The 17442-nt window shown below is 41.5% G+C and overlaps 1 protein-coding gene across 1 annotated transcript in view; it reads left to right on the top strand.

Annotated features, from left to right (window-relative positions):
* IFT122 (intraflagellar transport 122) overlaps window positions 1-17442 on the top strand; it is a 65214-nt gene that overhangs the window by 11791 nt on the left and 35981 nt on the right. The window contains 10 exon segments of the mRNA XM_060271376.1: window positions 130-205; window positions 805-883; window positions 886-968; window positions 970-996; window positions 2055-2191; window positions 3269-3473; window positions 4549-4686; window positions 5446-5610; window positions 6313-6510; window positions 13296-13436. Coding sequence (XP_060127359.1) covers window positions 130-205; window positions 805-883; window positions 886-968; window positions 970-996; window positions 2055-2191; window positions 3269-3473; window positions 4549-4686; window positions 5446-5610; window positions 6313-6510; window positions 13296-13436 — 1249 coding nt within the window.

Below are 17442 nucleotides of genomic sequence, written 5' to 3' on the forward strand. Positions count from 1 at the left end.
AGGGATTAGAAAACTCTGTTTATACAGCAGACAGCCATAGCAGAGAACACTAGGGGCTATCTGTTGCTTTGCAGTTCATCAGAACTGTTTATAACTATCATAATTGGCTTCTCCTTTTGTGCTTGGTAGAGATGAACACAATGACATCTTAGCTGTGGCAGATTGGGGACAAAGGCTTTCCTTTTATCAGCTCAGTGGCAAGCAAGTAAGTGTTATATTAATACAATGCCTTGGAAAGTACACTTTTTATTTTCTTCCTGGGAAAGAACTGAGTTTAAAGTTCCCCTTATCCAGTAAGGTGTGACTTTAAAATTATAGGCCTGCCTGCTGGCCCTTTGTACAGTAAAGCATTTATATTTTTCTATATAAATCATTAGCAGCTCATGGCTTGGATTTGCAAGTTGCTAAGGAGATAAAAAAGCATTGTCTCCTTGATCATTAGCCAGTACAAGCTGTACTGTTTCCCAGGTATGCATTAGGGTAGCTCCACAGCTGTGCTGAGTGGCGCCATTTGTCAATATTGCCGTGTGCTTCAGAGCCAAGGACTGCTGAACGGGAGTATCCTGACCAGGTTCCATTGACTGGTTTGAAGAACAAAACTGGTATATGAGGTAGACTTGCCACCTGCTACCAGAGCTAAAGACCGATTGTAACCTAAAAGCATTAATTAAGGAAGGAAAAGGAAAGCCTGTGAGATCAAACAGCGATATGTGACAGATTTAATAGGAACATGTATTTAATTACTGTGTTACCTATGAACTTTAAAAAAATATATATCTGATGTCTTCTTTCATATTGTTCTAGATTGGAAAAGACAGAGTCCTGAACTTTGACCCCTGCTGTGTTAGCTATTTTTCAAAAGGAGAATACATTTTAATTGGAGGCTCGACAAACAAGTCTCCCTCTACACGAAAGATGGTGTGCGCCTTGGCACCATAGGGGAACAGAACACGTGGGTGTGGACGTGTCAAAGCGAAGCCAGATTCCAATTACGTGGTAAGAGTGAATTGGTAAAAGCCCTTGCACATGTGGAACTGCAAGGGGACCCCCCCACTTTGGGGTCATGATTTTGTTCCCACGCTCCTTGGTTCAAAACCATCAAATGTGAGGGATAAGTTAGTCATGAGACATACAGTCGTACCTTGGTTGACAAATACCATAGCGGTTGAACGTTTTGGCTCCTGAACACCGCAATCCCGGAAGTGAGTGTTCCGGTTTGCGAAAGTTCTTTTTCAGCCCGTATGGATGGCGCACGAGAGCAGCGGATGGCGCATGGGAGCTGCAGCCCCATACGGACACCACTCTACAGCTGGGAGGAGGCAGGGCCATCTTGACACCCACACCCACACCAGAGTGGCACCTGGGATGGCCCGCCCCCTCTGCCCCCACTTCGTACACCCTGCTTGGAAGTCAAACGTTTTGGAAGTCGAACGGACTTTCAGAATGTATTCCGTTCAGCTTCCAAGGTACAACTGTCATGCAAAACAAATGGCATGAAGGTGGCTTTTTTACAGTTCTTAGAACAACATGTGTCCCAGGACCATTTCATGCGTTACAAAGAGAGGCAAATCTGAGAATACAGTCAACAGGACAACACAGCTGTTCACAGCTGGTGTTGCCGTACGACACCTGTTTTTGGCAGACATATTTGTTGCATTCTCCTGTGGGTGGCGAATGGAAGGCATGTGGATTAAGGTCTCCACAAATGTAGTTAACAGCCAGATAACGTAACGATTAAGAACAGGTTTGTGCTAGGAAAATTCACTGAGCTCTCTGGCATTTTGCCTTAACTTTAATAATACTGATTTAAAACTAACATGCACATTGGGGCATATAACAGATGAATAATGCCTCCAATGTCTCCTACCATTTTCCATTTCATTTTTCTCTTACGTGTTCAGATTTGTCTATTTGAAAGGCAAAATCTGCCTCTTACTTGGTACAATGATCTTTTAAAAGGTCAAGTAATCTAAGAAGGTTGCCACCTTTTCAGATGGTTCAGATACATAACCATATGGTTTTCGACTTCTGGTGATCTTTTGCTTTCTCTTCAGGCAGTAGGATGCGAGGATGGAACAATTTCATTTTATCAGCTGATTTTCAGCACAGTCCATGGCCTTTATAAGGACCGCTATGCTTACAGGGACAGTATGACCGATGTTATTGTCCAGCACCTCATCACAGAGCAAAAGGTAGCTTTTGAGGGGCATGTCTCTCAACTTGGGTGGATAGATACAGCTTAATTGCTGTCTGCACATTTGACAGTACAAAGTGTATTTAAATGGAAAACATTGATCTGCTGTTTTATACCATGAGTATGAAGGTTACAACAATCAATGGAGGCCCTGCTTTTTTATTTGGCACCAAAAGTGGTCAAGGCAGGGCCTTCTTTGTGGTGGCTGCTCAGCTTAAATATTACTTCCCAAAAGAAGTTAGACTAGTGCTATTCCTGAGATACTCACTCTGGCTTTTAATGAAGTTTCCTACTCTCTCTACTTTTAATCCTTGCTCTTAGTTCTGTTAAATTATCATAATGTTTCAAATTCTCCAGTGCTAAACATTTTTGTGAGCCCTTTTTAGGGCTGAACAACAATCTAGAAGTGGTTTTCTAGATAAATAAAGTTTGCCTGAAAATGTTTTACGTAGAGCTCTCAGCAAAAAAGTGTCCCCGGATTCATTGAAAAAAATCTGGTAACCATATATAAAGGGCCCTATTACCTTCAGTAGCTTAGGGCCTTATCAAACCTAAATCCGGCCCTGGATGTGGGCATATTCCTGCCCCCAAACCAGCCCATCCATTGCAACATTGAGGGAAAGACACTTACATTAGCCACTACAGCACTTGTTCACAAAGAGAAGTTCTTTGCACCTCTCCTTTGTTTGAAACTGATGAGAGGGTGGATGTCCAATCCTAGCATCTATTATGAAATGTGGGCATCTGTAAGGATGTGCATTCAAACAGGCTGATTCATTGCACCCAGAGACAGAGCAGGAAAAGAAGCAGTTTCTCATTGATGGTGGATAGTTGTTGAAACCTTTTATGGGCACCATAGGAATACTAGTGGGCACAGTGGTACCTACAAGTGTCACATTAGCGACACCTTTTTAAACTAGTAAAAAGAATGAGTACTAGTAATAAGTGGCTTCTAATAATCGGCACCAGATATCTGTCTTGTGTCGTATGAATCTAAATAAATGCTGCAGTAGGATTTAAAGCACTTTAACTTAACCCTGCAAATCAGTTTACTATTTTCTTTTCTTTCGTTCCAGTTCGCATTAAAAACAGAGAGCTTGTCAAGAAAATTGCGATATACAAAAACAGATTAGCAATCCAGTTGCCAGAGAAAATCCAGATTTATGAGCTATATTCTGATGATTCTTCAGACATGCATTATCGTGTGAAGGAAAAGATAGCAAAAAAGTTTGAATGCAACTTATTGGTTGTGTGTTCTGAGCACATTATTTTATGCCAGGTAATTAATAAATATATACTTTAAAATGAACTATATACACATATTGAAATATTTTTTACTAATAAGGGTTTCTTGGGCTGAAATCATCCATAATGAGCTAGTTTATTTCAGAGATGGCTGGTGCATATATTTTTTTTCACCTGTCCCATCCCAGATGTAATACATACATAGCTTGCCCAAAATGTGGTATTTAAAAGAAACATCAACATTTCGTTGGGGGTTAGATTCCAACCCTTAACCATAGCAGTATTATCCCTTTTATTTGGTTGCTATCAGAATGTGAATAAAATGTAGCCAGGAAATAATCTGTCCTTGCTTTTGACACAGTTGTTCTTGGAGACACTAAAATGGTTTGCTGCAGACACTCAATACAACAATCTAGATGGTAAAATAATCTGTGGCTATCCTTTAAATGCTGTCTGGTAGTTATTTTTGTCTTACCTGAGGATTCTGTCCTGCTTTGATGCAGTCTTGAATAATTAGATTATAATCTGTGGTTGTAAACATTTCTAATGTTTACTTCCAATCCTTGAAGAATTGTAGATACTGTAAAAACAGCGTTGTTGTATTGTTTGCTGGTGCCAGGGATACAGAGGGTTCGCGGAGCCCTCCACACCACCTTGTCCTCGCCACCAGAGCCAAGCGGAGCCACGCCGTGCCACTTGCTCGCCCACCCAGGGAGCAGCCCGGCTGGCTGATGTGGCCCTTGGCAGGCAAATCCCCCCGACGCTGGCCCAGGCAGCCATTCAACGAGGGGGACACGGTGGTGAGGCCAGGCTCTGGGGCTCAGAGACCCCTGGCGGCAGGCAGGGTGGGATGGGGATCCCAGGGGGGCATGCTTGGTTTGCGCCCCTCAGAATCATGCGCCCAGGCGTAAGGCCCCACTCACTACACCCCCGTGTAAAACTTTCCTCACCTGTTGCAATGTAAGGGGGGTTGATGAGTTGAAAATCAGACTGATATCTGTACCTTGAATGCCTAGCGTTAAAAAGGCCTGGCATGTGTACATCACTGTTAGGCTGAGAGATATGAGAATTACTTAAATGAGAATGTAACATGTTCTTCCCTTTTTTAGGAGAAAAGGCTCCAGTGCCTCTCATTCAGTGGTACAAAAGAAAGGGAGTGGCTGATGGAGTCTCTCATTCGGTACATAAAAGTAATTGGTGGACCTCCAGGCCGAGAAGGACTTTTAGTGGGACTAAAGAATGGCCAGGTGACTTTTTGTGATTCATAGGATTTTGTGAAATTTGTACACATTAAGGAGATGATTTAGATGCTAAAGGGCCCAGTCAATAGGCTGAAATTGTATATTTGCTTCTTAGTGTCTTTGGCTGCTCTTTAAGTGACATGTTATTTGGTTTTTTTGCACGTTCTGTTTTTGATGGTTACCAATAATTACATGTTCTCAGAAAGCGGCAGTTAATCAAAAGCTTCCTTTGCCACTTCTTTCCTTTGGATGAAGTTACTGCACTAGCTTCCTGGTAAGCTGGTTGCTGTTGCTTACCAGTGGGGAGAGGGGAAGAGGCAAAGTGGCAGGGATATTGGCAGGGTGCAGTTGCACTGTGCCAGATTGGCTCTGAGGTGTGTTCCCACCACATCAACCTTCCTGCCACTTTGCAACAGTGACCCACCTGTTGGGAAACTAATGCACCCCACCTAGAAAGCTGTTTCTGCTTTTAGGCCTCATTATATTAAATGCCATTTTGGTATATTTGGGGAAGGAGAATCAAAGTGTGAAGTTAATTTTTGCTTCTGATTCTTGTGACCCTAAACCTAGCCATCATCTTGCCTCATTTTTTATTATTATTTATAATCAAGGAAGTAATATTGGCAAAAGCGAACAGTCTGCTTTAAATTTGCTAAACTAATTATTCTCCGGAGTTTTTATTCTCCAGCACATGAGACTGACAAATAAGAATAGTATTGCTTTTAAGAAGTATTTTATTAACCCTCTGAATTTAATCACATCCAGATTCTAAAGATATTTGTAGACAATCCTTTTGCAATTGTCTTGCTGAAACAATCCACAGCTGTGCGCTGCTTGGATATGAGTGCATCTCGAAACAAGCTGGCAGTGGTTGATGAAAATGACACCTGTCTAGTGTATGATATTAACACCAAAGAGTTACTCTTTCAGGTAAACATTTGGAAACTCTATCCCTTCCCTTCCTTTGTCTATCCCTAGCCACATGATTGCAAAGAGCTAAATCAGAGAAATAGCTCTATCAGGCTGCTCCTTTCTCACCCTGTAGCTTAGAGAAAGGTTTCCCAAAAGGATGAGAAAGGAGACTGCTTGGATAGTTATTAGGAGTTGTTAGACCCAGGTGGCGCTCTGGGTTAAACCACAGAGCCTAGGGCTTGCTGATCAGAAGGTTGGCGGTTCGAATCCCTGCAACGGGGTGAGCTCCCGTTGCTCGGTCCCAGCTCCTGCCCACCTAGCAGTTCGAAAGCACATAAAAGTGCAAGTAGATAAATAGGGACCGCTCCGGCGGGAAGGTAAACGGCGTTTCCGTGCGCTGCTCTGGTTCGCCAGAAGCAGCTTTGTCATGCTGGCCACATGACCCGGAAGCTGTCTGTGGAGAAACGCCGGCTCCCTTGGCCTATAGAGCGAGATGAGCGCCGCAATCCCAGAGTCGGACACGACTGGACCTGATGGTCAGGGGCCCCTTTACCTTTTTAGCTACTAAAAAGAGGATGGGGGACCTCTGGCCAGTGGATCAATAGTGACCCACTAGGAAGTCCAAGTTGACCCGTCAGGCCTTCTTCAAGCATGATCATGTACCATAAATGAAGACCATTCATTTTTTTTTGTATTGCATGTTGTTTGATCATCCTCTAGGAACCCAACGCTAACAGTGTGGCTTGGAACACACAGTGTGAGGACATGCTCTGTTTCTCTGGTGGTGGATATCTCAACATCAAAGCTAGTAACTTTCCTGTCCATCAGCAGAAACTTCAGGGCTTCGTTGTGGGATACAATGGTTCCAAAATTTTCTGTCTCCATGTTTTTTCCATGACTGCTGTTGAAGTTCCCCAGGTAATCTTTAATCTTGTTCATTAATTCTTTTCGTTGCTGATGTTAGCATTAGCACATTAGCATTATCTTAAGTGCTCCTGAAACATGTCTACTTTCTGTTTAAAATATTTCTCCGCCAGCATTTGGCCTTCCTTTCATGAATAATGTCTGTAGTTTTATGGTTGGAGGAGAAAGAGATAGTTTCCCCTGTCCTATGAGAGGTAGGTGAAAGTTTATTGTGTTAATCATTTGACACAACAATACAGAATAAAAACAGGTAGACAAGAAAACTACTAGTAAAATTTGGCATTACCAACTGCAATTACGTATTATTCCATGGCATGCTTTCACTTTATTCTGCTGTTTCTCCTATCCTATTACTATAGTTATAGGTAACTTTCTCTCTCTGTTTTTTCTTTCGTTTTGGTGAAGTTCCAGCCAAATGCTTGTGACTTGTTCAATTACCAGTTGTAACAAAATAAAAATTTCCTTCAGTAGCACCTTAAAGACCAACTAAGTTTTTATTTTGGTATGAGCTTTCGTGTGCATGCACACTTCATCAGATACCAGTTGTGTTGTTCAAACATTTTAGATCAACAACAAATGTGATTTGTCCCTAAGAAAACCGTGTTCTCAATTGTTTGGGCATGATAGAAAGTACTAGCAATAGAGCCACTGAAGTATTTAGTATAATAAGTAAAAGCCAATGGTGTCAGTCCACCAGCGGAACAGACCTCTGCAGCAGGATTTCCACTTATCCCCATTGCAACCTTCTGTGCACCCCCAAAGTCTGTTCCAGAAGTTTGTGGGGACTGCAGGTATTGGGAAGAGAGGAAAGGAAAATCTGGTTGCGCAAATGGAAGGTTGCTTGCACAGTGTTGGATTACAGGAATAGTTCACTTAATGGCCAAGTTCAGATGTATTTATTACAATACAATATTTATTTATTTATTACAATAAGTAAACCTATGCTTAAGCCTTGTGAGTATATACTTCACCCTTATGACATGCCTTTCGTCCTCCTTGGTGCACTGCAATTAACTCAAAAGTCTTCAGCTTATCATAGTTATCCATTACCTGAAGCGGGGAAACTATGGTTACCAGAATTTAAACAAGTCATGGTCTTAACTCGCGGTTTGATGTTGGGTTAAGATCCTTGCTTGTTTGTATCCTGGCAACCATAGTTTCTTGATCTGAACAAAAAGGGAAATAATTAACTGAAAAATTCCTGAGTTAATTGTGGCATGCTAAGAAGGAAAAGGGGTAACATGAGAACAATGTGGGCAGGCCTGAGGTACATGCACATCTCAACCTATTAAGGCGAGACACAAACCAGACCGTTAAGTTTGTAGGGACTTCTTTGGAAATGCCTTTCTTTGTATTGTTTAAAATTTTAAAAAGTATGATGGTGGAATTTGTGCTTGATTTTGCACTTTGTGTCCATTCACAACTGACTAACATTAGCAGAAAGAATGCAGAACTGGGGTTTAAATTTAGCTGTTTTGCATTTACATGATCAAAGATCTAGCAAATGCCACTTAAAATTAAAGGATTTTGGAATGCACTTGTTTTCCACTTGGCTTACATTTAAAGGAAAAGAAACTGAGGGGGTTGTATAGAGCTTTGGCTTGGAGCTGGTGGCCACCCTTTTAAATAATGACTTGAATAAGAGCAGACAACAAAGTTGTCACAATTACGTCTTCGCTTTGTGTCCATCTATATTTTGGAGTATAGGATAGGAGGATAGGATTAGAAATGAAAATCATCTCGACTGAGTGTACTATAAAGTTCAGCAAAAATTCTATTTACACTTTAATTGTGTATAGAGAAAAAATATAAAAATACAAAAGATGGTAGACATGCAGAGGAGGATGTGAGGTTCATGACTGATCATAAACTGGACCTTTGCCAGCATTGTTGCAAATGCCATTTAGGCAAGTTTCTACGCAAAGGGAAAAATTGAGCACAAAAGAATAAATCAACATGAATCTGACATTTCAGCATTCTGGGACAATGTACATGCCCTTGAAGTGGCCATCCTGAAGAAAAGGAACTTAAAACAGAGACTGCAAAGTAAAATTACTGAATTACAGTCTGCTAAGAGGTCTGATATGGGATGCGGGTGGTGCTATGGGTTAAACCACAGAGCCTAGGGCTTGCTGACCAGAAGGTCGGTGGTTCGAATCCCCGCGATGGGGTGAGCTCCCGTTGCTCGGTCCCAGCTCCTGCCCACCTAGCAGTTCGAAAGCACGTCAAAGTGCAAGTAGATAGATAGGTACCGCTCCGGCGGGAAGGTAAACGGTGTTTCCGTGTGCTGCTCTGGTTCGCCAGAAGTGGCTTTGTCATGCTGGCCACATGACCTGGAAGCTGTACGCCAGCTTCCTCGGCCAATAAAGCGAGATGAGCGCCACAACCCCAGAGTCGGTCATGACTGGACCTAATGGTCAGGGGTCCCTTTACCTTTACCTTTACCTTAAGAGGTCCGATCATGTCACTTGTGGATTGAACTGAGACAAAGGATTTTAGCACCTTAAGGGGACAATCCTGTGGCAAGATCCAGTGGAATGAGTAGTTTAGGGTGCAGCAGAGGTCCAGCTTAGTCAGGGTTAAGTTTCCAACCCAAGCTCAGCTGAAGATACTCAGGTATAGCATGCTCAGCTGGCAGAACCAAGTCTGGTGTAAGTCCTGCAAAAGGGGCATTCTGGAGCCTTGGTGGGGGTGAGACCAGGGAGAGGGGACCCAGGCTGAATCCTAAGGCCACTTAGCTCAATCACAAGACGTGGCCACAGAACATTAGTTTATAGACTTCTTTTTCCTCTGCCAGACATAAGCAGATCAGCCGTGCTGCTTAGCTGAGTTTGGATACGGTGTAACTTTACTGTGGCTTAATTTACATTAGCTTGCTTTCCCTTAGTTCCATGTACATAGCATTGCTCCCTCAATGTGCTACTTGGCTTAGTAATGGTAAGAAGTCTGTGTCATCAAGAGCCGTGAATGTGAATGAGCCCTGTTAATTAGATCCTTTTCTGCATTTCTTCTTACCTCACTTCTTTGAATCTTACCTTAGTATACATGTACACCAGGGGTGGGGAACACTGGCCTCAGGACCAAATATGACCATCGAAGGTTCTTAGGACACTCCCCAGGCCACACCCCTCACTGGTTCTGCTCTGTGACTGGCTTGAATGAATCCTTGAATTGAAATACCGTAATGTCTCCGTAATGTCTAGATGGGTGACTTTTGCATGGCTGAAATGTAGCCTGCTGTACTCATCTGATGTCCCACCCACTTTTGTTTATGGCCCCATCCACCCCTGGAATGTGGCCCCTAAGAGGTTCCGTCTGAGGCAATGCAACCTTTGACTTGAAAAGGGTCCCCCACTCCTAATATACAGGTGGAACTCGGAAAATTAGAATATCACCAAAAAGTGCATTTATTGCTGTCCTATGAGATCTCTCCCTCTGAATTGCTCAAACTGGATCTAAATGCAGCAAAAAGGTGTATAAACCAAAGGTTGGATGATGCGGAGCTATACCAAAATTGTTTAGCTGGCGGGGGAGTCTGCTCGCCGTTAAATATCGGCATAACCCCTATTTACCGTGCTCCGTTCTACTTAACAACGCTTACGGCCGCGTCTCATCAATATGCCTTCATTAAAGCTAGGTTCAATGTTTTTCCAACTAACGTGCTGAGACATAGATTTACTAAGAGCCAAGTCTCTTCAATGTGTGCTTGCGAAATGAAATCAACTGAATCTTTACACCATGTTATGTTTATCTGCCCTATGTACAGTTCGGCTCGTGCTAGTATATTAAACTCCATAATCCAGCCTATGGCTGACAATCCAGTTGACCTTCAGCTAGCCTGGGTTCTTCAAGTTGTGGACCCTTATATTACTCTACAGGTTGCTAAATTCCTAACAGCCGTCCTCTCGTACAAGAGACGGAATGGAATGTTAGCTGATTATTGATAGTTATAAGAATTTTTTTAATTCTTTTAATGAGGGTGAAAGAGGAGAGCGCAAAATATGGTCTGAAGCTCAACATCAAAAAAACCAAGATCATGGCCACCGGTCCCATCACCTCCTGGCAAATAGAAGGGGAAGAAATGGAGGCAGTGAGAGATTTTACTTTCTTGGGCTCCTTGATCACTGCAGATGGTGACAGCAGTCACGAAATTAAAAGACGCCTGCTTCTTGGGAGAAAAGCAATGACAAATCTAGACAGCATCTTAAAAAGCAGAGACATCACCTTGCCGACAAAGGTCCGTATAGTTAAAGCTATGGTTTTCCCAGTAGTGATGTATGGAAGTGAGAGCTGGACCATAAGGAAGGCTGATCGCCGAAGAATTGATGCTTTTGAATTATGGTGCTGGAGGAGACTCTTGAGAGTCCCATGGACTGCTAGAAGATCAAACCTATCCATTCTTAAGGAAATCAGCCCTGAGTGCTCCCTGGAAGGACAGATCGTGAAGCTGAGGCTCCAATACTTTGGCCACCTCATGAGAAGAGAAGAATCCTTGGAAAAGACCCTGATGTTGGGAAAGATTGAGGGCACTAGGAGAAGGGGACGACAGAGGACAAGATGGTTGGACAGTGTTCTCGAAGCTACGAACATGAGTTTGACCAAACTGCGGGAGGCAGTGCAAGACAGGAGTGCCTGGCGTGCTATGGTCCATGGGGTCATGAAGAGTCGGACACGACTAAACGACTAAACAACAACAACAAGAATTTTTTTAAAATGACATCAGATATTGATTTTAGTTTAGCGCCTAATTTTTTAATCTCAATCTTAAACCTTCAAGATATGTTTTTGAATTGTTAATATTTGTCCTTGTGAGGTGTGAATTGTGTTATATTATCTGTGGTTTGTACGAGTCTGCGGTTTTTATTTATTTGTTTTGTTGTGTTGTGTTTTATGATGGGCGTACAGCCGAATAAACATCTTTGCTTGCTTGCTTTGCTTGCTTGCATTTATTTCAGTAATGCAACTTATTATTTTTTATTTTTCTTTTAATTTTTACAAATGCTTTATTTTGGAAATTCCACAGTAATAAAACAAATAGTTACAATAATACAAAAATAAAGAAGTGTGCATGCACACGAAAGCTCATACCAAAATAAAAACTTAGTTGGTCTTTAAGGTGCTACTGAAGGAATTTTTTTATTTTACAAAAATAAACATCACTATTACATTTTATTAATTACATTCCATTTATAATTGACCCGCCTCACGACAAATAATTACAATTACAACAAGGAAAGGCTTGACATATCTTGCTTTGCATGTCATGCATCTATCTCATATAGTATATTGGTTTCACCTTTTAAGTTGCATTACTGAAATAAATGCACTTTTTGACGATATTCTAATTTTCCGAGTTTCACTTGTATATCTATAATTTGGGGTAACGCATCATGTATCTGTACCTAGTTCACGAATGCAAATGTGTAATATATTTGCTGGCATTTAAGGTGCCACCAGACTCTTTACCATTTGGGTTGTCTTGTCAGCCAGAAATGGATTGGAAAAATACAGTTGTTTGGCACTGGTTAGAACATGGGTAGGCAAATTAAGGCCCGGGGGCCGGATCCGGCCCAATCGCCTTCTAAATCCGGCCTGCGGACGGTCTGGAAATCAGCGTGTTTTTACATGAGTAGAATGTGTCCTTTTTCTGTATTTAAAATGCATCTCTAGGTTATTTGTGGGGCATAGGAATTCGTTCATTCCCCCCCCCCCAAAAAAATATTCCGGCCCACCACATGGTCTGAGGGACAGTGGTCTGGCCCCCTGCTGAAAAAGTTTGCTGACCGCTGGGTTAGACCCATGCAGGAATCTTTCAACTAGATGATTACAGAAATAGATGTGTACATTTGCATTTCACAATTAAATTAGCATGCTGGAGAAGGCAGAAAAGTTTAGCAGAGATGAAACAGCATAGAATACAAGAGGCAGGAGAAAATGTTGAATGCATTTTCATTTATTTATTAGCACAGAGAACGTTAGCACTTGCTTTGTAACATGGATTTCCCACCAGCAACTAAAGAATGTATTTGTTTTAGCACAAGGAGAATGAAGTTGCTTGAAAATATCTTTTAAATTATAGATGGGTGCAAACGTAGCCTTAAGGAAAGGGATATTAAAGGGGATCATGAAGTGGGAATAATTTTCAAACATTTAAAAGGCTGCCGTAAATGGTGATGGAGTAATTGCATTCTGTTGCTTTGACAGAGAGAAAACAGAATGCTATCTGCAAGAGCAGTTTGGCAACAGAACAAGTTAGCCAGGGGATGTGTTTTGGAATTCCCTACACATGAGATGTTTTGTATAAAATTCTTGGTAAACATCTGTTGAATAGCTTTCTTTAGTGAATACTGCTCTTAGAAAAAGAACACTGATCCAGCTAGTCACACTTAAAATGGTATTTATATGTGATTTATTCTGTCATAATGTGGATGGAGATGCACATTCAGACATGAAACCTATGGAAAGCAGTGCCATTTAGATGGGTGGCATTCATTATTTGGTTTGTAGTCGAGTGGACATTTGAATCAGATGCATGTCTTTCAGTTCCTGATCCAGCAAATGATAGAATTCAAATTTCCAAATTGAGGCACCAGGGCTACATTATTGGGGCTACATTATTTTATTGTATTCTACCGCGTCTGAAATTTTCTTTATAGCATCTTAGTGGGAAATGCAGGTTTGCCCTATAGTTATGGCCGCTGTGATATGATAGGAAGTTTATCAAGTGTAGGAAACCGCACTAATATCTTAATGCTTTACTTTGGTTTTTCAATTTGCAGTCAGCACCCATGTATCAATACTTGGAAAGAAAAATGTTCAAAGAAGCCTATAAGATTGCTTGCTTAGGAGTAACTGACACAGATTGGAAAGAGCTGGCTATGGAGGCTTTAGAAGGACTCGAATTTGAAACTGCCAAAAAGGTAAAGTGTTTCAGCTTCATATCTGAATCTTCTGCAATTTGTATTAGCATGCAGTTAGAGTAGACTAATTGTACATACATACCCAGCTGTATCACTAGGAACTGTGAGCTGTGTGCTTAAAAAAAATTATTCATGATTGTAAGGGGGCAGAGTTACAGAGAACAGCCCCCCATCATAAAGTCCAGCTCTTCAACCAGTCAGAGCTCCAGCAGTGGGTCCAGTGAAGGGCAGGAGGAAGTGAGCAGGTCGGTACAGGGCTCCGGCAGCATCCAAGAGCTGCAGCCTACCCTGTTTCTCCGAAAATAAGACATAGCCATAAAATAAGCCGTAGCAGGATTTTTAAGCATTCAAGGAATATAAGCCATACCCTGAAAATAAGACATAGTGATAGGTGCAGCAGCAATGCCGGCCGCGGCAGGAGGAGGAGGAGGAGGAAAAAAATAAGACACCCCCTGAAAATAAGCCATAGTGTTTTGTTTTTTGAGGAAAAATAAATATAAGATGGTGTCTTATTTTCGGAGAAACACGGGTAGAGCTCCTATACAGGAAATGGCCAGCGGAGGAGCATCGGACAGGCGCCCTTTTCCCCCAACGCCTGATTTGAGGTGTGTCAGCTCCCAAACTACTTTGCTGGGCGCGTAGCCGGAAAGCGCCATTGCGAGATTCTGATGAAGACTGAACAGTCATGTTTCTCTTATCTCTTGCACTGTAAATAAGTATGCACCAATAAAAGTCTTAAAGACACGACGGTGTGGAGCGTCGTTACTCGAGGGTAGCCACCAGCATCCCTGACAATGATGAAAACATGTCATTTGTTCTCTTCTATTTCTGTTCAGAATGCGGAAAATCTAATGGACTAGGGGTTAGCACATACATTTTACTACTCAGGCTTTTAAATGCATGAGGAATCGTTAAATTCCAACTGGATTCCAGTGATAGGTAATGATTTAAATGTAAGTTTAATTAGAACAGCACTTTTCTCTATGGGTAGAAAAAAATCACCCATATTCACCCATCCTTGGCTGTGTTGACCACTATGTGGCAGCAAAGATTTATTTTGTTGTAACGTAATAAGCCTGCCTGCTTAAAAAAAAAAAGTTACAAATTTCTTTGCCAGTCTTCTTTTCTCTTTTATGAACTGCTTTAGCTTTGAATATGGACATTTATTCTATTTCTCTCTCATTCAGAAAAGCTTTATAAATGCCTTTATAAATGCCCTCCTGTGTTTGTTTATGGGGGGGGGGGTATACATACTTCACATGTTCCAGACAGTGTGCACTCTCTTAACATCTGGAGCACATGTGTCTTCTCATCCTGGCTGTGTGGAGTTGCATGGGCTTGGCCTTGGACATTGTAAACAAACCTAATAAGCGATAGCACATTTTCTTTCTCTTCTCCTTCTAATGTAAAGTCCCTTGCCGTTAGGACTAGGTAACATTGTGTTTCCTAACATTTGTACTTAACCTGTTTTCAAGTTATTTCTGATGTAGCGTGGGAAAATGTACTTGCTGATTAAATATATTGCCCACCTTTGTCCCGTCATGGAATTCAAGGTTGAGTACATGGAGTTTCCAGAGGATCTCCCATTCAGGCACTGACCAGATCTACTTCACTTCCAACATGGTTGCTGTGGTGTGTCCCTTCAGACCATGCCCTGGGACCATTCTTCATCATTTGTCTTTCTGCTTCAACAACCTTCTATTAAATAAAGGGGGTCGTTTTGAAATTAGGACTAGGTATTGCTTAAATACCAAGTTGTTCAAATGTGTGTCCTCCTTTCTTAATTATCATTTTCACAGAGTTTTGATAGCAGAGTTTAGATACAATTTTCATTAATAGTAGATTTTGTCCCATAGTGAAAGATGTTTCTGTTCCTAGAGGTGAGGCATCTGATTTTCACTGATACCACCATCACCTACTGCAACTCTCCTTACCATATCCTATTCTGTTCCAGAGGATTCACCTGACCCTCAAGAGCAGCTTTATCAATGGGGGCGGGGCTGTAGTGACAATTGATGAAAAACAAAAGCCTTGCCTTGTGCAAGCAGGAGTGTTTCCTAGAATGCGACCACTGACTAAAACGCAATATATGCTTCTTATTTCTTAAAGCATTTTTATCCTGTTACTTGGTCAAAGAAAGGGTATTAGATCTAGTAGTTTAAAGGGAGGTTGTTTTTACCATCTTGAAGATGTTAAGTAACCTGTCCACTAAGTATTAGAACAGATTAGCATGAAGAAAAGCAGCTTCCTGAATACATAAAATGAGAGACACAACTATCCTTGTGTAAGCACAATATATTTGTTTTAGATTAAATATCTGTATAAATGAGGAGCCATCACTGCATTTATTTGAGCAGTTTATAGAAATGTAAATAGCTGTGACTTACTTAGTTTGTTGAGATTATATTCTTAAATGTCACAGATTATATTATTAAATGCTACAGGGTTTGAGATTTTTTTTAATTGAACTTTTCTCCTCTTAATTTATGTGCTATCCTATCAGTGCACAAGGCAGCCCATACAGATTAAAAAGATAAAGATGAAAGATAAGAACTGAAATACATTTTTCTTAAAAACCATTTTTAAAGGGAGCCCCATGCAGTGTGCTTGACCCTAGTCAACCCTCATTATTGTAATGGCATGGCTGACAGTGGCTAAATTCCAGTTTCTTAGGAAGCGATGCTGGAGGTGTCTCAGTTTAGCTGACAAAGGAACCTCCTAGCCATAGCTACTACATTTCCCCCTGTGCTATGTTTGGATGCAGGTGCTTCCACAAATTGCACACCTGATCCAGTGTCCCATGAATCACAAGTAGATCATATCCCCAAGAGCATCCATATTACAAACATTAACATCCTCTTGTCTGCATTCAACATCTGTTGTTGAGCCTCATCCATTTGACTGTGGGCACTAATCTAAGTTGAAGATAGCTACTCCTACCGGTAGATGTTTATTAGTGAAATGCAGAGCATGCCTGTTCTAAAGCATCAGGTGGTGTCCTCCATTCGTTTCTTATAGCTGTTAAACAACATAGGAGACAGTACTGACATCTGTAGAACTTTGTGTCCAAGCTGCTAAACTGGCTTCACCTAAAATTATTCTCTGTGGCTCCATTCACTCAGGAAGAACTTGCCATAATATTAAATAAAGTGATATTATTATTACATATTCCAGAAGCAGATTCTCCACCAGAGTTACAAAAACTGACTTTGTCCTGTATCTCTATTTGAAATCAGATTGAAATAGGTCAAGGAATGAGAATCTCATTCATAATGCCCAGAGTCACTTTAATACTACATCCATAGACACCTTTCCAAGAAAGGAAAGGCTAGAACAGGGTCCCCATACTAAGGCCCGGGGGCCAGATGCAGCCCAATCACCTCCTAAATCCGGCCCTCAGACAGTCCGGGAATCAGCATGTTTTTACATGAGTAGAAAGTGTCCTTTTATTTAAAATGCATCTCTGGGTTATTTGTGGGGCCTGCCTGGTGTTTTTACATGAGTAGAATGTGTCCTTTTATTTGAAATGCATCTCTGGGTTATTTGTGGGGCATAGGAATTCATTCATATTTTTTCCAAAATATAGTCCGGCCCCCCACAAGGTCTGAGGGACAGTGGACCGGTCCCCTGCTGAAAAAGTTTGCTGATCCCTGGGCTAGAAGTTACCGGTAGTCTAAAGTTAGCTGGATCACCCAGATTTCCCTTTGGCTAGCAAGGCTGGTAGCATAGGTTTAGACTGCACCTTCTGGTTAAGGCAGGAGCAAACTATTTAGAAATAGGCTACTCCCATGATCCTCTAGTTTGCTTCTTGCCTTTGTCAAAGATCCGTTTTGGAGCTCTTGGCACACCTTTTTGTGTTTGCAATCCTGAATAGGTTTTTTTGACAGCAAACTTGGCCACCTCATTTCTTACCCCTAGCACTGATCCCACTGATCCCAATACTTTAACCTTGGGGAACCCATTGTGAGAACCATAGCTGCCAAGTTATCCCTTTTTTTAAGGGATT

Source organism: Zootoca vivipara, chromosome 2 (assembly GCF_963506605.1).
Source record: "Zootoca vivipara chromosome 2, rZooViv1.1, whole genome shotgun sequence".
NCBI lineage: Eukaryota > Metazoa > Chordata > Lepidosauria > Squamata > Lacertidae > Zootoca > Zootoca vivipara.